The 25,474-nt window shown below is 41.1% G+C and overlaps 1 protein-coding gene and 1 long non-coding RNA gene across 6 annotated transcripts in view; one reads left to right on the top strand and one right to left on the bottom strand.

The window, feature by feature from the left end:
* Positions 1–12,433, bottom strand: part of LOC144246462 (uncharacterized) — an 89,098-nt gene extending 76,665 nt beyond the window's left edge. For 2 of the 3 annotated variants that reach the window (XR_014952883.1, XR_013340127.2), the window contains exon 1: positions 12,360–12,433. This is a non-coding gene — a long non-coding RNA (uncharacterized LOC144246462). The remainder of the gene's footprint in view (positions 1–12,359) is intronic. The other variant, XR_013340126.2, reaches the window with a different exon arrangement.
* AQP4 (aquaporin 4) lies at positions 11,829–24,406 on the top strand. Of its 3 annotated transcripts, none has more exons than XM_021551583.4 (5): positions 11,829–12,232; positions 16,315–16,729; positions 17,664–17,828; positions 18,185–18,265; positions 20,008–24,406. In XM_021551583.4, exons 1-5 carry the CDS (start codon positions 12,159–12,161, stop codon positions 20,284–20,286), a joined length of 1,014 nt encoding a protein of 337 aa, XP_021407258.3. In that variant the 5' UTR covers positions 11,829–12,158; the 3' UTR covers positions 20,287–24,406. The 3 variants fall into 3 exon arrangements, with proteins under 3 accessions (XP_021407258.3, XP_031359883.3, XP_085428169.1); XM_031504023.3 differs by lacking the exon at positions 11,829–12,232 and adding an exon at positions 12,254–12,410; XM_085572043.1 differs by lacking the exon at positions 11,829–12,232 and adding an exon at positions 12,546–12,714.
* The last annotated feature ends 1,068 nt before the right edge of the window (positions 24,407–25,474 follow it).

Raw genomic sequence — 25,474 nt, 5'->3', positions numbered from 1 at the left:
TGCCCATCTATTCTAAAACTGCTGCTAAACTGTTGCTTGCTGGAAGTCAGAGCTGTGCAACCACAGTGCAATCAAACACAGCACATACTCCTGGAAATGTCCTCTGGTGGAATTCCCCCGAAAGGCCAAATTTATTGGAGCTACTCCTGCCTCAGGCTGTGCTATCTTGGTGATGTGCCATTGGAGATCACTGCTTTAATTTTAAATGTAGTTTAAATTTAACTGGAAATTGCAATATGACACTCTGTGTAAGTCTGAGAGGAAAATATTTTTCTAGAGCTTTGTATTGTATATGTAGGTTACGTATAAACATCTTTGTTGTATGTGCCTTAAGGCTAACAATGCATCAGAAAAGTCTTTTCTACTGTATTGCTAATACCAATTTATCAACTTTATAACTCCTGTGATGCCTTCAAAAGTATATTAATTTGGTCTTGGAACATAAAGTCTGAAATCTGACCATAAATCACTATATTTCATTAAAAATATGGATGCACCTGTCCTGTATCAACCAATTAATGTACAGTTCACAGGGCAGGGCAAGAACATACACTACTGGGAGGTGGAACTCTCTGATTTAGCAAAGGACATCTGTTTATATCCCCAGATACCTGAGAATGCTTTTCCTTTGGAAATGTGCAGAAGTGGGTAGATTCAAGAAGCAGTCATTAATTAGCTTAATGAGAATGTCATAGATTTTTTGGTTATCATATCATTCATACTTGTTTTAGGGGAGAACATTTGTGCTTTTGACAATACAGCTAATTGAAGTGAGTTCCACACGTCTCTTCAATGTTGGATGTAGCTCTGCTTGTGGCTGGAGTGATGGAGAGGTCTGGGATCTTCATCCAGGTTCTGTAATTTCATGCACTTGCTGGACAAACATGAAATGCTCTCTACATTGGTATCCCCGCTGGTAAAGTAGCCCTATAAATGGAAGGAAATTATACCATGTGTCTTCTCCTAAAATCATTAAACTGTGTGGCTAAAGAGCAGTGGTTAGAAATTAAGTATTAGTAAGGAATTTAACTCATGGATGTTCATTGCCTTTCTGTATGCATTACTTCCAACGGCTTGGACGGAGCTGGGGACTTCCCAGCTTTGCCCCAGCTGAGAAACACATCATTCATCTCTGCTCTGGGCAGTTGGCAGCCTTAAGAATGCAATCTCTGTCTCAAAACACTGTGCATCTGTCAAGCCTATCCAGGCTTAAAACCAGTGCCAGGATGTCTGACCAGGGGAAAGTATCCCTCTGGTTCCTTTGGGAGAGCAGACCGGGTGAAAATCTTGCCGTCTCTATTTATTCAGAGCCCAGATGAAAGAGAAAGTGTTTTATTTTGGTGTAAATAAGTACTGTAGTATTTCTTTTACTGCAGTAGCTGTAAATGAAGTGATGCTCAGCTAGAGGATTCTGCAGAAGCAGTGGATCCCATCCAGGTATGCAAATTCCTGCCTTGTCCTAAACACCAGAGCTGCATGACCCAGTATGCAGTATATGACCCGTGTTTCTCCATCCCTTTCTGAAATCCTGCCACCCCTTGTGACAGGCTCCAGCTTACCTGGCATGCTAGAACATCTCAGGATTTAACTCATACTAGCATAGCCACTGTTTCTGTGACTCTGTAGAGGTCACAAATAACATGGGGATGGCACTGAGGCACACTATGTTGCTTTCTTCCTTTTATCTTCAAAAAATGATGTGATAAACAACCATGAGAGAGGGGAAAGCATCCTTACAAAAGGAAAGGGAAAATCTCAAGGCCGTGACCATAACTTTTTTAACATGTGTAATTGTCGCTTCCTTTCCTTGGTCTCCTCGCACAGAATTTCTGTAAAAAACACAGAATTTTCTGTAATCTCTAATTACATCAGCAATAAAATGGGTGAGACCAATTGCCGAGTTGCTCTCAGCTGACAAGTGTAAGCCACCTCCAATCCAGCACATCTATGTTATCATGGCACTGAGGCTGCACTAATAAGCCTGCCTGAGAGTATGGTACTGTCAGCAACCATCTGTGCACACATATCTGTCTTGACTTTGTCATGTAGAAATTCCTTCTATCTCAGGGTTCAGGTTTTTTTCTCTCAAATTCCTTGCAGAAAACATGTTTTCCACAAAAGCTCACAGTACTGCTCATTTCCCAATATTTGTAAATTTTGAGTGGCCTGTATAATTTGCATTCAAGAAAGAACATTCTGAGATATAAGCTATAGGAGCAAAGTAGGTTTTTCAGGGCATTTTAGCATACAGAGAAGTAAATCAATACTCAGTGGATTGTAAACACAGGTCAGTAGGATATTAAATGCTAAAGGATTAATTTTCTCAGGGATGTAAAAATTGGATGTCTGCAGAGTAGGACCTGCATATTAAAACATCTCATTTTTGACAAAAGCAGACACACAGAGATTTTCAAGTTGATAATAAGTTCTAGTTCATCTGAGGAAAAAATTGTGGTTCTCAATGTGTTCAGAAAGCTGAGTTCAACTACATAGTTCCCTCCTTACAAGCTTTCATAAATGCAATATAAATGCATGTACATGTTTTATAAATGCATGTGTACACACTATTTGTATGTCACACTTATAACACCCAGATAAAGGTTTTGCAACAATGGTAGTGGGAGCTACAGACTTCAAGTCCTGCATTTGACTTTAAACACCTTAAATGTGCATGAAAATACATGCACATAAACAATCTGTTAGCATGTTGCAGAAACACAACATTATTCCAAGCAAACCTAAACTATTTTGCAGGGACTGCAAGTTTGCCCCTTGCACAGCCTTTCTTTTTGCTTCTTTAGCTAGCTTGCTTGGGGCAGGATACTGCCAGGTCTATGGGTTTGCAGTTTGCCAGCTGCACCTGCTTCTGGTCATGGGTACAGATGTGGGTTCTGGGAGGAGATTTCCTGGTGGGACATTTGATGGGGTGGGGAAGGAGGCAGGGTTTAAAGTATCTGTCTGCTTTCAAGGAAGTTATGGTGTTACCCCCAAAGTGCACTCCAAGCCACAGACACAAGCTGTCACCTTTGCTATGACTTCTGCTATTCTCTTAAAAAAGAAAAAAAAAAAAAGAAAAAAAAAAGTGAAACAAAAGAGGGACAGAGGAAAAAGCTCTAATGAGAAGGGGAAATGTTAATTGTGGCTGGAGGTGACAATGAACAATAATAAATTGCAGCTTTGCTATTGTATCTCTGATCAAAGTATTCAGAGGCTGCAGCAGAGCAAAAGCTCAGCTCCAAGGGAGGATGATGGGATGATGTTTCTCGAAATCCTCATGATCCCTGCAGGTCCTCCTGAAGAGCAGAGAAAACACAAACACCAAACCAAAGTTAGATAAAATTTTTCTCTGTCTCAGACTTGCTGCCAACAAGGGTCCTGTTTGTATCTTATTGTCTGTCTCCAGCCTAGTGGACTCTACAGTGGGTCCAAGACAATGCACTGCCCCGACTACAGAAACTCCCCTAATGGAAGCACTCTTACCAAGCAGAATCTGACCTTCAATTTATTTGCTGCCTTGCTTTATTTAAAAGTGATGCTAAGATTAAAAGTTTCAGCTTAAGCTACTCAACCTGCAAGTTAGGTGGCAAAACTTTTTAGGTGGACTGAGTCATTGCTGCTGCCAGGCACATCGCTGGGAGTTGCAAATGCCACCTCTGAAAAGCAGGATGGCCCTAAGGGATACCCTTAAGTGTTGCTGAAGAACCCAGTTATTAGGAAGCCATGCTTAACAGACTTTTAGTATAAAAACATACCCCTAAACATAATTGGAAGCAGCAGAAGCTTCTTTGCCAAACCCATACCTTTCTGAGCAAGACAGGGAGAAAAAGAAAGAATACTTTGGTACATTTTCTGAGATTCTTTCTAGAATTTTCAATTTTACTTTCTGTGCCACCCTTGGCCCCCAAGCACCAAGGCATTTCTTTAATTTGCCAAAGGAAAACAAGCTGTACCCACTGACACATTTACAGCTAAAATCTGCTCTCTGTGCTGCCTTGGTTGCAGAAACAGGCACAGGCTGAATGAGAGAAGCTGAGAACTTGTTATGTAAAATCTACAGCAAGTGAGCTTTTCTAGTGCTATTATGCCTTGGCCCCTTATTTTGGCACAGTAACAAAACCACTGAAACTGGACAGTTATAGGGTTTCACAGGCTTTTTTTTTTTTCCCTTTTCCCTTTTTGGCCTCATAACAAAACCCAAGTGAATCAATGGTGTGCCCAAACTTCTGAAATAGTCTAGGACTTTCAGTATCTTCTGCACACAAAGAAACAGTGGGGAAAGATTTGTCTTTTATTTATTCATTACTTAATCAGGGCAGACTACTGTCTAAAAATATCTTGCTCAGGATCATGATAGAAATCTCTCACACATTTTTCCAGTTGCTTGGGCTACACTATGATCCCTACTGTTTTACATTCACATTGTTTTCTCTGTGTGGCTTAAAAATCTCCATTTTTCCCAATAAATTACACTTGCCTGTAATTCACGTGATCATTTTCCCCTCCAAGACTGAAAGGGAAGGGAAGGGAAGGGAAGGGAAGGGAAGGGAAGGGAAGGGAAGGGAAGGGAAGGGAAGGGAAGGGAAGGGAAGGGAAGGGAAGGGAAGGGAAGGGAAGGGAAGGGAAGGATAGCTTTTTTGCCTACAGACTACAGGGTCTGTATATGCATTTTATACCTCTTCATGATTTTGGATACTTGGAAGAATCTACAATTACTCAGGTATAGAGAGAAAAACTCTTTGAGGCAATGCACATGGAATCAGGGTGACCTTTTAAGAATGAGTTACAAATTTCTGACATTGCACAACAAAAATTGCATTGTGATGCTGCGTAGAAGTGCCCTCCTGTGCCTTTTGTACTAAATAGGTTTGGTTTGGAAGTCAAAACTAATATTTGAAGAGACCATTCTGCAAATTTCACTCTGCAACACGGAGACCCAGGCTGGGTGGTTTTCCATCCCCTCCCACAGCCCAAGAACCAGCCAAGCCACAGTGGGAGCACCGGGGATCACAGTGCTGGTGAGGCGTGTAGCTGAAAAGAATCCCTTTCACTGCTGTGTTGGTTCTGCCGTGCTGCAAGTGAGACAAATGTGCTCGTGTCAGTCAAGTGTGCAGGGTGACACTGAAAATCAGATGGGAATTGGATATGTTAAGCTTTCACAAAAGGGGCCATGTTAAACCGTAAATCCCTCAAAAATCTCCCTTTCTCTGCATGCATTCTTAGAAAGTTACATCTATTTTTAACAAGGTTCAGACTATTTTGACCTGGAGAAGTGTCCTAGAATCACAGAATAGTTTTCATTGGAAGAGGGCCTTGAAGATCTTCTAAGATCTTCTAAATTCCAACCCCCTGCTTTGGAGTCCCCAACACCCTTGTCTCCTTCATAGACACTAAATCAGTACAATACCTACCTGCACAAAAATAGTTTACTCCATAAAACTCACGAAATCCACTTTAAACAGCAGCTTATAGCAAGGCTATCTATCTAAAACATGAATGCAGGAAAAGAGGTGACTGATGAGTTTAAAGAGGTAAGCCATGAAGAATGGTCTCAGACTAGTTATTCTATATTAAATCTGCAAATAAGTAAAAAAAATACTTTTATCCCCAAAGTCTTCCACAATAAATGTATTTTTGTATTATTTTTAGTTAAGGGATTGAATAGCTCCAATTGCCATTTCCAAGTTTGAAACCTTTCTCCTAGTCCAGTAAAAATGCAGCACCTGTATCACTAGCTTGATGTATTGGGGTTTTTCCAAGCTGTAAACACAAAAATCTGTCAGAAATAGTTATCATTCTATAAAGGATTTTGAGATAAACATGCTGTCAGGTTTTCTTTAGAAGTTTATGGACAAAAGAACTAAATATTCATAGTCAGATCCTCCTTTTTTGGTTAGTTCAATGAAAGATGCACTACTGCATGGGAAAAAGACCAACATCTTCACATCTGGGCCCCAAGGTTTTAGCTTCTAGAAGGTATTAGTGTTGAGAGGGAAGATAACCCCTGTAAAATACATCGTATTAAGACAACAGTTACTGAAGTAATCTACAAAGATAACTTGAATGATCTGAAGCATAATTGTCTTTCTTGGAATGTGCTGCATAAGCCCATTCATGGCATACATTTCTGTAAGATATATAAATCCTATGACTGTGAAGCTGTGTATGTATTATACATGTTTTCATTATAGTGTATACAGAGGAAAAAAAAAAAAAAATCTTTGGACAAAGAGCAAATTCCTAGCATTTGGCCACATGTCAAATATACACCACTGAGGCTCAGCCTTGCCCAAAAAAAAGAAAAATGAAAAACACAATTTAATTTTTAAAATCCCATAATGGTTGACAGAGGAGCTGAACAGAGCAATGTGTTTCAGTGTTTCTTTGCTGCTATACTGAGTTATATCTGCTTAGAGCGTTATCACTGTTCATTAGCCACAGAACAGCAAATGGGTTCAGACCTGGCTGAGAGATCTCTGAAAGTACTAATATACTAATATGGCAGCTGTTGGGGGATCTGAAGGGATGACTGTGAGGCCTCTTGTGGTTTAGGGCTTTCTTCAGCAGGTAAGTCTGGAAGTAAATATAGAATCACTGCCAGTATAGTTTGAAAATGGCTTAAATCAGTAGATTGAGAAAAGGATGGCCAAACACAGCAGACTGGACTGTCCTATATTGTGATGCCTGTCAGACAGAATGTCTGCAAAATTGCATACCTCAGAGTGAAACAAAACTTACCTATAGAATGAATGCTATATCCCCAGAAGGTTTCAGGAGTTACTGTAGAAGAACAAGAAAGAATGCTTCCTCAATGCAATACTGTGGCAAGAATGACTAATTCAATTCCCAGGTGTGCTAAAAGAAATGCCTTTACTTCAGAATACGTCTTCTGGGAGACCAATATTAAATATGCATTTTAAAAAGAATGCTGAAAAAGTGGTGAAGGCACAAACAAGACCTGAAAAAAATAAAGTTACTGAACTTTCTTTAGAGGGAGAGACTGAGAGCTCAGTCTGCTAAGCTTATCAAAAGGATGATGAAGAGTTGAATTGCTCACATTATGTAAGTATCCTCATGGGGAGACAGTAGCAATATAAGAGGCTTTTTAATCTGGCAGATAACAGCATAATAAGAAGCAGCATATGGCAAATGAATTCATACAAACTCAGTTTAGAGACAAAGACCGTTTTTGGTCATGAAAATTATTAGTCTTGGGAATAAGCTACCAAGGGAATGGGTGGATTTTCTCTCCCATGAGTTTTCAAATCTAAGCAAGGATGCTTTTTCAAAATATATTTAACCAAATCCAGGTTACTGAACTCATTAAATGTGTCTTGAGCTAAAGTGAAAAGGTCTACAATACACAAAGTTAAACAGAACATGTTATGTTACTATCTAGTCTTGAATTCCACAATTCTTTGACTGAGCTCCATTTCTGTAGGAACCTGAAGTGGTGGTGAGGGAAGAAGCTGAGCATTTCAAGCTGAAGAGCTTAGAAACAGCAGAAGGACTGTAAGTGACAGCAACATAGACTGGTCAGGAAAGCATGGCTGGATGTTTCCTGCGTACTGCAATTTCTGTGGCTGATAAAATCTGTGATGTTTAACTGAATTTCAGTGTCTCACCTAGCAAAGTTAGATAAATCTCTTTGGTCCCCCTGGCTAAGGCTACACAGCCCCAGCACACAGACCACCAGTATGATGGGATGGTTTTCCCTCCCGGCACATTCAGAGCTGACTGCATCTTGCTCTGTGCTGCTGCTGCTGCATGACACTGCCCCCTCCACTAGAGACCTTACTTCTCTATTTCCAGTTGACCTGGGGCTGTTCCTCTAACGTTCCTGTGCTCCCATGAGTGTCCAGGGCAGCTTTCTTGCACCTTCTGTCCAGCTCATCAGATTCTGCCAGGTTGTGCCACTGATGCAGATTTTTGCAACTGACACTGCAGCAATTTGTGGCAGGAGAAAAAAAAAATATTTTTGTTTTGTTTTGTTGTTTGGTTGGTTTTTTCCCTCCAAGCAAAGGGTCTGTCCATGCCATGTTCAAATTAAACTGTTTCTAAAGATGAAAAACCTCCAGGTGGTTCCTGTGCTACCTTGTTCTTAATTTTGCTTTTCCAGTAGTAATTGAAGCCTACTGAGGTGGGGGAGAGGGCAAAGAAAAAGCACTCAATCCAAATTGGCTTGTGAGGGAGGTAATAGAGCAGGGCTAAGGAAGCTCAGCAGTCATTTAAGTGCACAGCTTCTTGTAAATCCTTTCTGAAAAGCCTGAATGAATCCCCCAAATGAATGGCCATTTTGTCCCTTTTAGTTCTCCTTCTCTAGCACAGAACTCAATGTGCAGCTTGTGGACAGACAGATTCCACAATAAATAGAGAAGGAGAGTAAAACTAAACCTACTGGAGCTTGGCCAGCAGCAATGTCAAATCTCTTGACTGATTTCCCAGGGAATTCTTGCTCTAAATGTCAGGAGAACATAGCCCTGCAGCCAAACCTGGACCAGACTGATACCAAGGCGTGACAAAATGAATGACCTAAGTAACAAGATTACACCGCAGGAAAATTAAAACTTCAGAAATGTGCAAAGATCACATTTCGGTAAGTGGTGTTTTATGTACGATCCTTTTAGTAGACAAAGCTTAACCCAAACTTATAAAACATAAATTGGTGAGGGGAGAGGGATTTATTAGTGGCAACAGAATGAAACTTTTCATCACTCAGGGGAAAAAAAAAAAGCCTGAGAGTTTCTGCAAATGGTTTCTGAAAAGGCTCACAGCCTGCTCTTAAACGCTCTTGTCGACAGGAGCCAAGGAAGGCCAAAGGAATTTGGTCTCCTAGGAGTTTGCACCACTTTGAAAACAGCAACTAAGTCCTCCATCACTAGGGCACTTCTACAAATCCTCTTGGAGTCTGTCCTGCCAGGGACAGCAAGTGTCCCTTTTGCTGTGGTTGCTTGCAGCCACTCATGACCATAGAACTGGCAGGAGCCTAAACAGCCCTGGGGTTTCTGATCCTCCATCAGCTGTAGTTGAAATTGGCTGGTGGGTTCAAAATCTGGTGAAAAGGGCGGGAACACCCAGAACAAAGAGAAGGGGGGAGAGAGAGAGAGAGAGAAAGCCCAGGCATGTAAACCTCTTTGCTTTTGGAAACTAAAAGCCTGAAGTGATGTGAGAGGAGTCGAGCAAGATCAAGAGTTTAACAACAGCAACCTAAGGAAGGATAGAGTCCAGATCCATTGGGTACAAGTGGAAAAGGACTAAGACACTGAGAAAACAGACAGTGCTTCTAAACTGTGCTCTTTTTTTAGTTTTTGATCTTTCCTTAAATCTGTTTCAGTTTTGGCTGACAAACCCCACAGTCTGACAGAGCTGCCCAGGATGGGTATCTATAAGATTTGCCATAGCAATGAAGGGACACATTCCCACATTCAGTGAGATGACAAAGTCTAGTGCTGGGAGTTTTGCTGCCCCTCTCCCTCATATTGTTTTAGCTGGAATTAGCTGTTTGCACATTCCTCTCTGACTTTGGCAGTGTGCCCTCTCCTCCATAACCGACCAAACTGAAACCTCAGATCCAGCACGCTTCAGCAGTCTGGGAAGTTCTTCTTCAGATTTGGGATGTCTTATGTGTTGCATGTTCTCACCATGGCTTAAGTTCCTACAGAGATCTTTAATTCATGATGACCTAGAAATTACTGTAGAAACTCAGACTTAATGTTCAGTGAAGGAGAAGCTGAAGCACAGCAAGATTCCTCTGCACATTTCCTCCCACCCTGACATGGATTAAGTTTTAGCACCATCTTTAAATTTTTCATAATACTCTTTTGTAAGTTTTTTCCTTAACTATGTTGAGCACAGTAGCAGGAGTATTTCACTGTTGGATAGAAGTCCAAAATTACTTAACCCAAATTTTATAAAGACAATATATAAGAAAAAAAATAAAAGAAGAAAACTATAAACAAACAAACAAACAAGCAAAAAAATAACGTATGTGACCCCAGCTCCCAACACTGACTAATTTACCCCTGGATAAACTGGGGCAGCTTTCCTCTGATTTTCAGTGCCATCTCAAGGGATGTCTTCCTTGCCTTCTGTGCTTTCAACAGAACATAGTCTGTTTATTTGATCAGAGCTGGCACAGCACACTTCGCTCCAGGTTTGTGCCTGAAGCATTGCCTTTCTCTGTTTTATGTGGCCACAGCCTTTGTCTAATCCTCCAGAAGATCTTTCACAATAAGAATGGTAGCAGTGACAGAAGCTATTAATGTTCTGGCTTCTCCGTGTGGCAGTGATCTGCTCGGCAGATCAAAAAGAGCAGATATACGCTATCTGCCAGAAAAGGAAAAGCAATTACTGGTTTTGCTAAGCGAATTTTGTTTGTGAACAAATAAACATGCCAGAGGAGCAGAGTCCACAAGATGCCAAAGAACAAGAGAGTTTTTTTCTGAAATCACTGTAGCAGGTGAAGGGCTTAGATTGAAAACTCAAAGACAGCAAATGGAAGAGCAGAGATGTGTAATGATGACTGTACACAACCACCCCCCCCACCCATCCCCTGACTAAGCTCAAGACATACGCAAATAAAGTGAGGCTTGAAAACAAAAAAAAGCAAGCATCAAGCCTGCAGCTTCTCTTTTGCCATCAGACTGTGAGTGTCTCTTAGCTTCCTTTATGACATGGCTTTAGAGGAGGAGCAGGCAAATTGAGAGAAACACCTACATTTGTACATTATGATAGCCTGTATTTGCAATAAACTGTGATTGGTAAGCATTTAACATATGGATATGACTTTTTTATTGCTGTGTCTACAAACTTGTAGGCAACATATAAGGATGTAAGGATGTCTAGGGCATCCTTAATTGATAGTCTTGCACATTTATACTTGCTTTTCACTGTTATAAATTATTGTCTATATCTCCTAGCAGAAGCTCAGGGGGGACTTTCTGTCTGTGGTTTCCTGGAGTAGCTCTTCAGGTCTGGCACTGTTTACTCATGGTTAGAAGGATTATCTGGTACAATGTGTCTTGTACAGCCTGGCTGGTCATGACAAACTTTGATTTTTCACTGTTGATGCATGGCTTTATCTGTAGTTTAACCTCATTTTACAGTTGAACATGTTCCTTACAAAGTATTCTATATAATTTATGCGCATACTCTTCTACAGCATACAAAGGTCTAAACCAGATTTTCTATACAGTTTGTTCCATTCTCAACCATGTCTTCTTCAAGTGACAGTTTCTGTGCATTCTCTAATGAAATAGTTGTGCCTGGGCCCTTAGGCAACTTTGTGTTTTTTCTTATTACATGCAGGGCTGTTTTTCACTTAATTGTTTTCATGCTGTAGAGGCACTGAGTAATGACCATGTGAATTTCCTCAACAGACAGCATCACAGTCTAATTTAAACACTATTTTCCACTTTGGCATTTCATACTAGTCAAAACTTCATTCAATTAAGCAACTTCAACAAACAAAACGCAATATAAGAATTATATACAGCTATTAGTAAGCATCCAAAGGAGGGTTACAAGGAGGGTGAAAGACCAAGAGGGGAAGCCTTATGCAGAGTGGATGGGGTCACTTGTTCAGCCAGAAGAAAAGGAGACTGAGGGGAGTCATCACAGCCTAGAGCTTCTTCGTGAGAGGCAGTGGACTAATCGCTTCCCTGCAGTGACCAATGATAGGGCCAGAGAGAATAGTGTGAAGGTGTGCCAGGGGATGTTTAGGATGCACACAACAAAACGATTCTTCACCAAGAGGATGGTTTGGCAGTGGAACAGGCTCACCAGGAAAGTGGTTACAGCACCAGAACTCAAGAGATGTTTGATTAATGCTCTCAGGCACACTGTGTGATTCTTGGGGCTGTCTTTTGCAGAGCCAGGAGTTGGACTCGGTCCTAGTGGGTCCCTTCCAAGTCAGGATATACTATGATTCTATGATTTTACAACCAGCTCTAGTAAGGTACTAATAGGCATTTTAGATGGATAAAATCCCCTGTCTGCTGAGCTGCTAGAGCTATGTTCCCTTCAGTACAGTGAGCGGCAGAGAAGAAACTGAGCAGCCTTTGAGTCCTCCCCACTGCCGGGCGGCCCCGCGCCGCAGGAGCACAGCGCTCCGGCTTCTCTGTGCCCGCAGCCGCGTCCCCTGCCTTGCTCTGCAGAGGCACATGACCGCAGCCGGCCCGCAGCCGCTGCTCCGGCGCCCGTTCCTCGAGTGCCGCCCGCCCGCCCGGCGCAGCAGGTAGGGAGCGGAGCGCGGCCGCCGCACGCTCGGGAGCCGTCCCGCCCCCGCCCGGCCCCGGCCCCGGCCCCGGCCCCGGCCCAGGTCCCGGCCCCCGCCCCGGCCCCCGCCCGGCCCCGCCGCTCACCCGCGCCCGCCGGGGAGGCATGAGCGACGGAGCGGCCGCTCCGCGCCGCGGGTGAGTGCGCGGCTCTGCGCGGGGCGCGGAGAGGGGAGGGAGGGAAGGCAGGCGGGAGACAGGCAGGCGGGCGGGGACAGCCCCCCCAAACCAGAGACGAGTTTATGGAAAGCTGGGACGCGGGGGTGCGCGGCCGCGGGATGGGACTGTGCGGCGCCGGCAGGAGTGCGCGGCCAGGTGTGAGGCTCCGCGCTGCCGCCTCTCTCCTGCGTTTTGCACTGAAGGATGGTGGCCAGGCAGCAGCTCCCCCTTCCCGAAGGCACTGTGGGAGCCTGTCGGTCGCTCCGGAGTTTTAACATCAGAGGTGTGAAGGGTGCGGCGAGAAGCAAACTCACAATCTCTTTCCACATGTTAAAACTCTGTCGTCCTGCAACAGTGTGTCGTGTGTGGAGAAAGCCCAGGGACAGCACAGCGAAAAAGTTGCGGTTCTGGGCTCCCCATCTCCCCACCTCCTGTGGATATCCATGCCGGTCGCTCATTTAACAGCTTTTTGGAAAATGAGGCCAAATTATTACAAACAAGCCCTGCGACCGTGCACTGGTTTTGCAACAGCGGCGTGTCGCCCTCCTCCCTCAAAGTTGGCCGGCAGGTGCCCGATGTCCATTTGAGCTCCAGCCGGCCGTGCAAGCTCAGGTCGGGCAGCGTGGGAGCTTGCTGCGGAGATGCCGCTGTAAATAGCCACTGCACGCACAGAACTTAAGTGTGACAGCAGTGTCCTGTGGAGTGGCTGGCCGCAAGCCTGCGTCCAGGATGTGCGCTCTGCTCCTCGAAATTATGTTCGTTAGAAAACGAAGAATTTTTAAAATACTGTTTGACTTTTGTACCAAAACCTTTTTTATGATTTACGTTGTTATGGCTTTGAAGCCATAATCACGCCTGAAACCCTGCTGGCAATGTGATCTGCAAAACCCACCTTGCGTCCTATCAGACACAATTTACTGTGTAATCTTGTAGCCCAGACCAGAGAATTTCCAGTGTGCCCACCTGTGAAATTAATGTGTGACCATCACATTAAAGTGGTTTTCTGTTGTATTTTGAATTTATCTAAGGAAAGTGTGAACAACAACTACTCAAAAAAACCCCTACTTTTTGCAATTTTGATTGCAAATCTTAGCTGCTGAGATGTCCCATTTCAATTTCAGACCTGTCGCAGCCATCACTCTGTCTTATCTCCAACCTTTAAATCTAACTGTATGCTCAACAAATAGTGGATGTTTGAGATGATTTTGGTTTCTGAGTTCCTGATTGCCTTTGGATTTAAGTGAAAACCTGGGCTCAGGGCTCAAACATAGTATTAAGCTTTTATTAACATTTATAGGGGGGCTTTCTGTAGGGAGGAAAGGTGTGCAGTTTAAAAGAGAAATTTGGCCGTCACAGGTGAGAATTTTGCTTGGTGTTGAAATCATAGAAAAACAGACTGCTTAAAAAAAAAAAAAAAACCAGGTATGGATTAAAAATAGATGTTAACTGTAAATATGGCTGACAGAGTTCTATGTATATCATGCTTCAGAAAAACAAAAACTTATGTTGTGAACCAGCTTTTGTGTTTGAAGATTTGGCTTGCATGCAGTATTTCTGCATTTTCAGGGCTACAAATAATATTGACTGAATTGACTGCATGTGCTCTCATCTGGAGAAACAATCTGAGATCTATCTTTCATAAGCAGTAGCCTCCTTCAAGCCAGACCCACCAGCAGCCCTGTAGAAGGTGTGATCTTCCACATGCACATGCACACACACACACACTCACTCTTAAGGTGATTTTCCAAGATGTTCCACAACCAGTGAGAAGTCAACTGCATCATCTTAATGCCAAATACAAACACCTTTTTCTGCCCACTTTCTGGGATGAAGGTGTGTAACTAATTTGCTGATCTTGCTGTTCTCTGAGTACAGAAAGAGACAGGCACATTTGAACAAAGACATCAGGATTCACCATGCTCTGTAAACCTACATTCCCCCCGTAGTGCCCTTGGTGGCTGGAAATTTTTCAAAACTTTTGACTATAACACCAGGGCTTGCACAGGGAAATCCAGGTTACATCCCAGCTGAGCTGAGGGATAAAAGACTAGCTGAGTGCTGCTTCCCTTGTCTGTGCACCCAGGTCCCAGGTTTCTTTTCCATGGGCATCCCTATGTTCACCTGAAACATGCCCAGGGACCTGATAAAAAGAGCTTTTCTCAGTATGAATACCTGTATCTTACTCAGGTCACTAAGATAAAGTTTTAGTGAGGAAGTATCAATGTGAATCTGGGCACAGGGTTCAAAGGTAAGATCAGCCAAATACCTGTGACCTTCAGTTTGAGGAAGGCAATGATTTTGGGTTCATTTTGTACAAAAAGTCTAGTCTGGATGGTTGGTCATTAACTGATTGCTAATATGAAATCTTACAAAAACATCTTTCCATTTGTCTTGAGTTTGACTTAAAATCAGAAGATTTGGGGATTACTTTATTCTCTTTTGAGGTTCTGGCTTCACTTCTCTAGAAGAACGTGTCTCGTTCAAGTGTCTCAGATCCCTTCATAAGCACTTCACAAGAGCCATTTTTAGGAGAGAATGTAATTATTCTCAAAATACAGAGTAAATTAATCCAAAATACAGAGTAAATTAGCATAGGAAATTAGTCAGGGAAACAACTTATTTGCTCCTGTCACAGCATTAAATTGCTTTTCCCTTACTCACTGGAACTGTTAAGAAATTCATGGGCCATTCCTCTTGCAATGATTTGAAAAGGGCAGACATGCCTTTTATGCTTCCTTCTGATGTAACTGGTATTAAATATGCATTGTAGCTCAGTTACCATAGATAACTGAGCATAAATTCATCCCTCTTCCACTTGAAATTCTGTTCTCAAATGTAGCAGCTGAATATTCTTTCTTTTGTTTCCTAATTTTTGAATGGGTCGGATGTTCCTTGCTTTTGTTTTTAGAGAAGAATCTTTTTAGCATTCCTTAGAAACTAATTAAAATGCTTCCCTTTTGGCTTATTCTCCTAATTTATTAATACCACAAATAACTTTTCTTTGGTGACCCACTTTCATAGGTATCTGAACATCTAGCAAAATTGTAACTCATCAGGAAGGCAGTGTAGACTAATAAATAGCATCTCCAGACAGGAAAAAAAGCCAAGACACTTCTTTCTTTGCCATGCAGAGTTTTACACACCACACATGCAGAAAATATTGCTCTATTCCCCAGCTCAATTGGCACCATTAGCCCAAAAGAAAGCATATTATTGATTATACAATTGATTTAAAGGTCAGAATGTAGGATTGCATCTATTCTCCTGCCTGAATTCAATTTCAACCCACTATCCACAGTGAAGAAACTGCTCTTTGCATAAATATAAATTGAAATACTGGTCTGTGTGAGGATTCAAGCAAATAAACTTTCTCTTCTGGTTCCCAGGGCAACTCCCCAACACTACACTGTCATCAAAATCACTAGGCTTCAACTAAGATACTGTTTTTTATTTGAATTATCTTACCTGCTTTACGGAAATTAAAGATTTGTGTAGAAAAAGGATACTCACTGTTTTAATGAACATCATGATCAACAGGCTACTGGAAGTGGTGGAGCTATACAGCCTCTAAATCAGAGGCCATCTAGCATAAAAGACTACACTTAATTTCATGATCATTTCAAAATACACAGATGTTGCTTTTTGGGAGATGAAACTATACAGTTATTGCAAGGAGGGTTTAATTACCCTGCGTCCTGCAGACACTCCAACACTGGGCATGTTTTAAGGGCAGTCTCCTCTAAGAGTGTAGTCTGTGGTTGTCCCAGCACAAGGATACTCAGTGTTGCCACCTTCTATCCAAAATCTGCTGAAGAGCAGCCCCTAACAGGAGAGTGTAAGGTTTATTTGGTGACTTCTGATGAAGATTTGCTTTCCTTTTCAGTAAGTGTGGACGTCTGTGTAAGTGTGAGAGAATTATGGTGGCGTTTAAAGGAGTCTGGACTCAGCCCTTCTGGAAAGCCGTTTCAGCAGAATTTTTGGCCATGCTCATTTTTGTCCTCCTCAGCCTCGGCTCCACGATCAACTGGGGTGGAGCAGAGAAACCCCTGCCTGTAGACATGGTCCTTATATCCCTCTGCTTTGGACTCAGCATTGCCACCATGGTGCAGTGCTTTGGACACATCAGCGGAGGCCACATCAACCCTGCTGTGACCGTGGCAATGGTCTGCACGAGGAAGATCAGCCTTGCCAAGTCCATCTTCTACATTCTTGCCCAGTGCCTGGGAGCCATCGTGGGTGCGGGCATCCTTTACCTCGTCACACCGCCCAGCGTGGTGGGAGGCCTGGGAGTCACTGCGGTAATCACTTCTCCCCAGCCTCCTGAACTAGGCTAGCTCAGACCCTGAGAAAATAGGATCAGTGTCACACAGAATGAGGAGAGCTCAGATTTTCACAGCTTGCTGGTTTGTTTACAGCATCCAGACAGGGCTTAAAGCCCTCCTTAGGATGGGTTTATACAGTGTAATAGCTATAGCTGATCTTTTTATAGAAGCTCTCTTTCCTAGAACTTCCCCAAATCTGATGACAGCAGGTAGTGTTAATTTACATACAAAATTTAAATAATATATGCGTGAAATGCCATTTTTATATGGTCTGGGGAAGGGGGAAATTAATTCCATGCTATTATGATGGGGATTGAAAAAACATCAATTTAAAATGACATACTTTTGAAATAGATTGTGGCTTAGATTTCAGCTTTGTTCTAAACTAATAAGGAATGCCATCAGTTAGCCCTGTTGCAGGACTTATTAAAAATGCACTTGAGCTGCACACTGCTTAATTTTTAATTGAAATTTAAATTAATTAAGTCAGGGCTAATTAATGAATTTATAATTGAATAGTAAATTACAGTGCTCCCAAGGAAAAAAAAAATGGTGAAAGGGAAGTGCAGCATTTGCAAATCCCTGTGTAAAAATAAACTATACTTCTGCAGTCTAACTTTGAAGTTCCAGTTGGGTGTTACTATTAAGCCTTCTCTTCTCAGTCCAGCATTGATTTTCCATGTTTCTCAAAATCAAAAACCATTTTAAAGTAAAAAAAAAAAAAAAAAAAAAAAAAAAAAAAAAAAAAGGAGAAGAGTGAAGAGGGGGGAAATCTGTACCTCTAAAAGTTCATTGTTATATTTCACTTTGTACTATCTAGAAATACCATTCATTGAAATACAATTTGTGCATGTGATGGCTTTCTGATTTACCTTTTCTTAATTTCTGGTGTTTCTTTGCCTTCTTCCAGGTACACCGAGATCTTTCTGCTGGGCATGGACTCCTGGTGGAATTGATAATTACATTCCAGCTGGTTTTTACTATTTTTGCTAGCTGTGATTCAAAACGAAGTGATGTCACTGGTTCAGTAGCTTTAGCAATTGGATTTTCTGTTGCAATTGGACATTTATTTGCTGTAAGTTAATGGTTTCTCTTTAAAAAAATAGATCCCTTTACCCTTTATGACTACTTCAGAAGCAAAAGGAAACTTTTGTGACCTTTAGAGCAATTACAGCTATATAGCTGCTGTATTCTTTATAGATCTATGCCAAAGCACTTTGGAGTGTCAGGAGTGTCCCTTTGGGAAGGGTGTTGCACCAGAACTTTTCTGGCTGGTCATGTGATGACGTTTTTTAACTTTGTGTTAAGACTCAGGAGAGTGACGATACCTGTTGTAAAGAGGAGGAGCGTTACAAAACCAGGGTGTCCCATGCAAATTGAATCACTACCTTCCAGACTTTAATAACAGGCAATGTTTTCTCTCTGCTTTAGATCAATTACACTGGTGCCAGTATGAACCCAGCTCGATCATTTGGACCTGCTGTCATTATGGGCAGATGGGAAAACCAATGGGTAACTCTCTTTTCATACTTCATCATAGCAACAAACAGTGGTCAGGATTTTTCACACGTCATTTGCTTTCAGTTATCTCTCCCAGTACATCCCATAGAGACCATCCCTGAGGAGGACAGGCACTGACCTGCCTCAAGCTTAGGCATGCTCCTCACCTAGGACTGCAGTGCAGCATGCAGCATGTTGGAATAGCATCTTACTATTAGGGGGCTGTTTTGTGGAGGCAGTAGCTGGGGTAAAAAGGAAATCATATGAAAAGTTCAAAACAAAAAAAAAAAAAAAAAAAAAAAAAAAAAAAAAAAAAAAAAAAAAAGAAAGAGCAACCCATGAAGGCTAGAAAAATGCTGGAAAAATCTCCAAGGTAGATTGCAAACTCCGCTGGTCCTGCTGCTAAGGAGCTATGGAAGTAATTCTGTCAACTTCACATTTCACCTGGTTCTGCAGCAAACTGGGGCAGATGTATAAAATGAGAACAGGGACCCTCTGTGATCTGGTTCCTGGGGGAGAATCTGTCTCGGCAAATGCCTGCAGTGAGAGATGAAGAGGTTGCAGTCTGGTATTTGCAGACCAGGCCAGATGTTACCTGCTTCAGTTTGAAAGTGTCAGCTTAGCCAGGAGCAGTTGCGCAGGAAACAATCTTATAAGCAGACTGTGAATGATGCAGTAAATTTCTATAGCATCCAACAATCCAAGTTATAAAAAAACATTTCATATTTTATAAGGGAGAGATGGATCACAGCTCAGCCTCACCTAATTATAGAGAGGGAAATCACTTCTAGGGACACTTTCAGTGTTAACTGGAGGAGCTGCATATTATAGTGCATATAAGGATTTTCTTGATTTTTAAAGTATGAAGCCCACGTTGCTCCCACTGCAGCTAAGAATAGAAATAGCATTGTCTTCAGGCCCTAAGGCTTAAATTCTGCAAACATGATACCATGTGTAACTTTGTTCCCAAGAGTTATCCTATTGAGGCAGATTTACCCAGTTATCAGTGAATGGCTTGTTCATATGAAAAACTGCTGTAGTTTTTCACAAGATTAATTATCCATACTCTGAGGAAGCCTGTAATTTATAACTAAAGCTATAAACAATAAACAAATGCACCATGGAAAAACTTTCAGGAGAAGCTTAGTTACTGTCCTGGCCACTTGGAAAGGCAGCCTTTTCTCCTTCTCCAGAGCAGTGACATTTGCACACCATTTACAGGAGCCTGTGGGTTTTTGCATCTACTAATGTTACTGCACTGCTGCCTGTTGTGATGAAATAGATAGGTACCTAGGAAGTTGTGTTATGTCCATTGTATTTGCTTATTTAAATTAGATTATTAGACTGCCTGTTGTGGTTGACTGCCTGTTGTATTCTGTAGGATTAAATGCCAAATTTGAAATATTTTGGAAACCTAAGTCTGAAATACCAAAGCAGAACTTTTTGTATGTACACTAGGAAGAGCTTGTTTTCCTTGAAAGTTCACTGTCATCCTGTTTCAAAATGGAAACAGAAAAACACTTTTCTACATCGATGTTTCCTTTGTGTGTCTTCTTGCAAAAAGTTCGTATTCGTGGTCTACAGCTGGCAATGAGCAATAAAAAGTTTAGAAGAGGCCTCCTGTAAAGAGATAGATCACTAAAACTTTACAAAATTATTTCCCTTTGAAGAAGTGGGCCTGCTTGTCAGTCTTCTTATCACTGTTAATTTAAAAGCTTAATGCCTGGGATTTTTTCCCACCTCTTTTTTTGCAGGTGTACTGGGTGGGACCAATAATCGGAGCAGTCCTTGCCGGTGCTCTGTATGAGTACGTCTATTGCCCAGACGTAGAACTCAAGCGCCGCTTCAAAGATGTCTTTGGTAAGGCTACCCAGCCCTCCAAGGGCAAGTACATCGAGGTGGATGACAGCAGGAGCCACGTAGAGACCGACGACCTGATCCTGAAGCCTGGCATAGTTCATGTGATTGATATCGACAGGGGTGAGGACAAGAAGGGAAGAGATCCATCCAGCGAGGTGTTGTCTTCTGTATGACTAGCAAGAAGCACTGAAAGCAGAGAGCAGCCTGCTAGCACGTCCACAGATATCCTTCCACCCATTAAAGAAACAGATCTCCTCTAGACTGAGCACCTTCCACTTCTTGAAAGGTATGGTGTGGGCAGCTGCATGAAGTGGTGTCCCCAAACCATACACCTGCTCAGTTGGAAGATTAGGACTTTGCAATAATTAGGATTCCCTATCTATTATTCCAAATTTAGACTTGTTCCTAGTATTTTCCTTTCCTTCTTTCTGAAGCAACCTCAAAGTGGAAAAAAAAAATATATTAAAACATTCTCCTTTAATAAAGCAGTCAATAAGGAGATAAAGATAGAGATGTGTAACATCCAGATTGACAGTTAAGACATACCAGGAAATGCCTATAGACATGAAGACCTACTTATCAGATTGTTCTTCTGACACTTAATTGGCTGTTGTCAGCACTGATTATAACATCTTACCCATTAAGCCTTCTCTGCAAGGTTCAGAGACGGCACCAGCACTATTTAAGAGTTTTATCCACAGTCAAGCAAAGGAGTATTGTTTCCACTTGTACATCACTATTGCCTTGCAGACTACCTCTGAAAAAAAATGATACTTTAACAGGCTTTTAGGAAAAAATTCTATCAACCCAACAAATTTCACTCATGTGATTCAGTGTATAAATACATTACCTTCATCCCCAAGAGTAAATAGGCTGAAATGGAATGTTGAAGTCTAGGGTAATAAGGCTGCAAAGCAGTTGATTGTACTTCATGCTCCCTCTTGTCATTGTCTATCTGGTGAAACATTCTCCTGGGGTTTGACTATTGACCATTCAGTGTTAGCAGACTCTCAAGGTCATGCAAAGAATATAAAGGCTTTCCTGTTACTTAATAACTTAAATAAGAGATATCAGAAGAAAAGAAGGCATATCTGTTTTCAGTGCACTTGTTTGAATACACATTTCTGTGCTAATTTATGTAAACTAAAGGTTTAAATTACTTACCTATTTTCTTACAAGATGGTTGGAGATAGTGTTTTTTTAATTTATTAGTAATATAGAGGGGTTTTAACTTTTAACTGTATCGAGACACTGATTGGGAAATATTTTTTTATAACAGATGATAAAAACATGTCTGCTTCTGGCTTTTTGTTGTAACTGATGCCTAACTATTTGAACAGGTTCCCTGCTTATTCCAGTGTTCACATAGTCATAAACTACACCTCTGGCAAAGGTTTCTTTATCTGTTGGTAGAAAAAGGTTCAAGTGCTTGCAGGGTGCTTTTGGGGCAAAAGGACATGAAATATATTTGGTAAACAGTCTTTCCCCTATAGAGGTTTTTGCCAGACATAATCACCCCAGCAGAACATTTCTGTAAAGCTGTTACTGACTTAACTGCTTTTGTTTCTGATCAGTGGCTTTGAGTTTTACTCTATGGAGCTGCAGAGCAGTCAGGAGCATGGTATTATTACCCTAATTACATAGTTTTTGTTTTTAAATTGAAAAGCTACCCCTGCTTATTTAGCAAAAAGAGAGGAAAAAATATTAGTCCTGACTGTGGGCTGTATTAGCCTCATCTGTTCTTTGACATACCCTACATACAATCTTTATTACAAGGTATTAGATGTTTCTAATGAGATGATAAACTACTACAACCCTCAAATCTGTGCACTATGATCCAAGGGCAATTCTAGTATCCCAGCTTGCAGCCTTGTATATTCCCAGCATGTCCTTTTTCAAGTTTCACATTTTTCTTGTCTTAATCCCTGTCAGTGTGGTGCAAGTTCCCTGCACTGAGCATGAGATTCATGACTCCTTCATGCATTTGCAGTTGAGTGTGGCAGGGGACCTGCAATGGACAATGTCAAATTGCAGATAAGAGCTCCTTCCCACAGCAAGGACTATGTCTCCCAAGGGAAGGGCAGCACAGGTGTGGTGTTCGACCTCTGTTCAGATGGATTAATACCACGAGAAAGAGATTCAATGAGAAAGATCAAAACTTGTGAGGGATTTACCTAGGCAGTTAGTTTCTTTTTACATAGTTCCAGTCGATATTTGTTAAAGGGACATTTTGGTTAAACATTTTGCATGTCTTAAAAAGGTAAAGAGTAATAGACATAGAATTGGCAGATTTTTAAGCAAAGGTTTGCATTTTTTGTACTTAAAGACACTCCTTCATTTGTGATTTTTGCATGGTACTGTGTTATTTAAATAAGAAGCTGTGATTTGTTTTATGCTTAAGGGTCCTTTACACAAATGGTTTGATGTGTGTTTTCCTCACCCAGCCTGATTCTGCTGCTGAGGTGAGCATAATGTGAGCATAGCACCAGGTTAGAAGGATCTTTTTGCTGAAACACTCTGTATTAATGAACTGTGGCAAACACTCAGAACCAGTCCCAGAACCAGAACTCCTTATTGAGGATAAGATCCTGACACTTCTTAAAAGATCAGGGAAAAGAAGGGATGCTAAAATAGAGGCCACCAGACAGTAAAGGTTGCTGCTATGCCATTAGAAGGTAAGCAATGTGTGGTAGGTCTGCTCCTAATCCCACAGATTAAAATTTGTGGAGGAGTTTGTCATTGACTATGGTGGAAATGATCCTGAGCTCTTTTGGGGCCTGATGGCTTCTCTCACACACTTCTCTGTGTTTTTTTCTAAAATCCGAGGCTTTCAGCAATATGTTTAATTTTGGAAGAAGACGCATTCAACTTGAGGTTTATGACACACCCTAAAGTAAATCCTTAGCAGTGACTGTAATCACAGGTGGTTCTGCCCCACCACATTCATATAAGGGAATATCACTCTTCAGCATCTGTTAGGACTTAGTTTAGCACAGGGATATGTGCTCCTCTAAGCTGTCTTGCAATGTTATCATCACTGTACAATAGTCATGCTTGGTTAAATAATAGACTAGCATGACCTTTTTATGGAATCAAGATACTTTTGGTTTTGTATTTTTTTTAAACACGTATTTTGTTACTATTTGAGTGAGATTTGTGTTCTAAAGCTCTTCAGCTCTATACTGCATCTGGTAACATACTTGATGTTCTCTTAAAACGTTTCTTGGTTTTGGTGGGAAATGTTTTTGTTTATGACTGTGAATGGAAATCACAGAAAGACTGGCAGGTCTGTTGTCATTTTGGGGCCCCAAAAAATAGGATGAATCTCACTCCTCCGTGATAGCACAATTGTTTTCAATGCTATATTTGCACTTTAACAAGCACCTTCATAATACTAAGTCACTGTGTTTCAGAAAAGAAAGCAGGGAAGCCAAGGGTGATTCCATTGAAGCACAGAAATACATTTTAGGCTGTGTGTTCTCTGAGGAGTTCATCACCCAAATTCTGGCTATTCTCAGGAAAAAAAAAATATGAAGAAACCTTGCAGCATTCAAGTTATCAAGTAATGATAATGCTTCTGTTAAAGTGTTCCACCTTTCAAAGTAGGAGTGAGATTCATCTCATGCCATTTAGACTTGTCACATTTATTTGCATATCAGCTTTTCAAAATGTGCTTTATTTCTTATTATTAGTAATTACCACAGTACGTGCTTAGAAAGCTAAATGGCCATCTACCTTTCTAGTGCTTGATGGCAGAGCAGCTGCCACTGTGTTCTGAAACATCTTATCTGCTGGATGTGTAACACATTCAGGATATTATACACCATCCAATATTTTTAATCTTATTAAAATACGTGAGAATTTTCATTGTGAGTCTTTCATTTCAGGGTGAGAGGTGAAAACACCATGCACAATTTTTTTGTATCTCAATTCAGCCTGTGTCTATCTGAGTTTCTCAAGGACTTTCTAAGTAGATATTATGTAAATATAGACTGAAGTATTTCCTACACTCTTACATGATCTAAGCCATCCTGTTGCAGTCTCAAATTTAGGACAAATGAGGTAAAGCAAACTGTGTATCTGGATTTTTCCACAAGACTGCTTATTGTTTAAGTGCTTAGTCACCATGATATCAGAACTAATATAATGGGATTTAAAATTTCCATATGTAATATTTGGAATAATCTACTGAAAAATTCACTATAAAATAACACATGATTATCTGGTTCCCACATGTATTCTACTGTATCTCACACTACTGTTGCAAATAAACATGTATAAAAAAAAAAAAAAGGCATCTTGTGATCATTGGAAACATTTCATGACATTTCATGATCCTAAAGCTTAGGACTGAAATATAAGGAAAAACCCCAAACCCAGCCCATAGAGCATGTCTAAGAGGAGTCTGGAAATGTATGCAACAAAGAATGAATGATTTACTGTGGAAAAGTATTCATCAGAGAAGAGAGCTTCTTGTGCAAATGATTTAATATTTTTAAGGAAATGAGCTAAAGCAATTATAGCAAAAATAATGCTGGCGTGCTGTCATGGTTTAAGCCCAGTTGAGAACCAAGCACCACACAGCTGCTTGCTCACCTCCCCTACTCCTAGCCCAGTGGAATGGGGAGGAAAATCAAAAATAAAACTTCTATGTTGAGATAAGAGCAGTTTAATAAAAAAAGGCCAAAACATCAGTGTGTTATCAACATTATTTTCATACCAAATCCAAAAACATAGCACTGTACCAGCTACTGAGAAACAGCTGAAACCAGGTCATGAATATACATCACTGATTTTGCCAAATGGATAACTCATAGGACTAGGGAAGAGCCAAGGTTTTAAAAAGTGATAGAAATTATACTGGCACTTTAGACCCCTTTCACTAAAACACAGCTTGTGAGACCAACCTCCCATGATGATCTTCAGCAACAGGAATCAGATCCTGTGGTATTTACATTTCTACTTGTCTAGCTCTTTGCTTAGGATGCAAAGTTTAGCTCCTATGACATTAATGGAGGTAAATTAAGATCCTGGAAATTACTAATATGAGAACACATCACCTGGGATAGCTTCTAATCTGTAGGAACAGCTCATGCCTGATATTCACCCTTGCAATTCTTCAGCTCTTTCCTTCCGCTTCTTCAAGCTCCAGAGGCACCTCCCAAGAGTCCTAGGGGAGTGTATATGTTGCATATTACTTAATACACACATGATTTGTACCTTACTGAAACAGGTTCCCAAGGGAATTTAGGCAGAACTAGTAAAATTATTTTGGTGACACAATCACATGAGGAAGGAGCCATTCTGACATTTTGAAACAAGCGTATCTGGAGAGTTACAAAGACAAACACATTGTGATGG

This window comes from Lonchura striata, chromosome 2 (genome assembly GCF_050655825.1).
Source record: "Lonchura striata isolate lonStrDom1 chromosome 2, ASM5065582v1, whole genome shotgun sequence".
In the NCBI taxonomy this organism is placed as follows: domain Eukaryota; kingdom Metazoa; phylum Chordata; class Aves; order Passeriformes; family Estrildidae; genus Lonchura; species Lonchura striata.
Note: the sequence above shows the minus strand (reverse complement) of the source record. Positions and strands in the feature narration are given on the sequence as shown.

Bases quoted from the DNA above. Each gene is read 5' to 3' on its own strand.
- AQP4 (XM_021551583.4), top strand. From the start codon at position 12,159: ATGACCGCAGCCGGCCCGCAGCCGCTGCTCCGGCGCCCGTTCCTCGAG. The intron at 16,730-17,663 runs GTAATCACTTCT...GCCTTCTTCCAG, and splicing joins GAGGCCTGGGAGTCACTGCG to GTACACCGAGATCTTTCTGC. The intron at 17,829-18,184 runs GTAAGTTAATGG...TCTCTGCTTTAG, and splicing joins CAATTGGACATTTATTTGCT to ATCAATTACACTGGTGCCAG.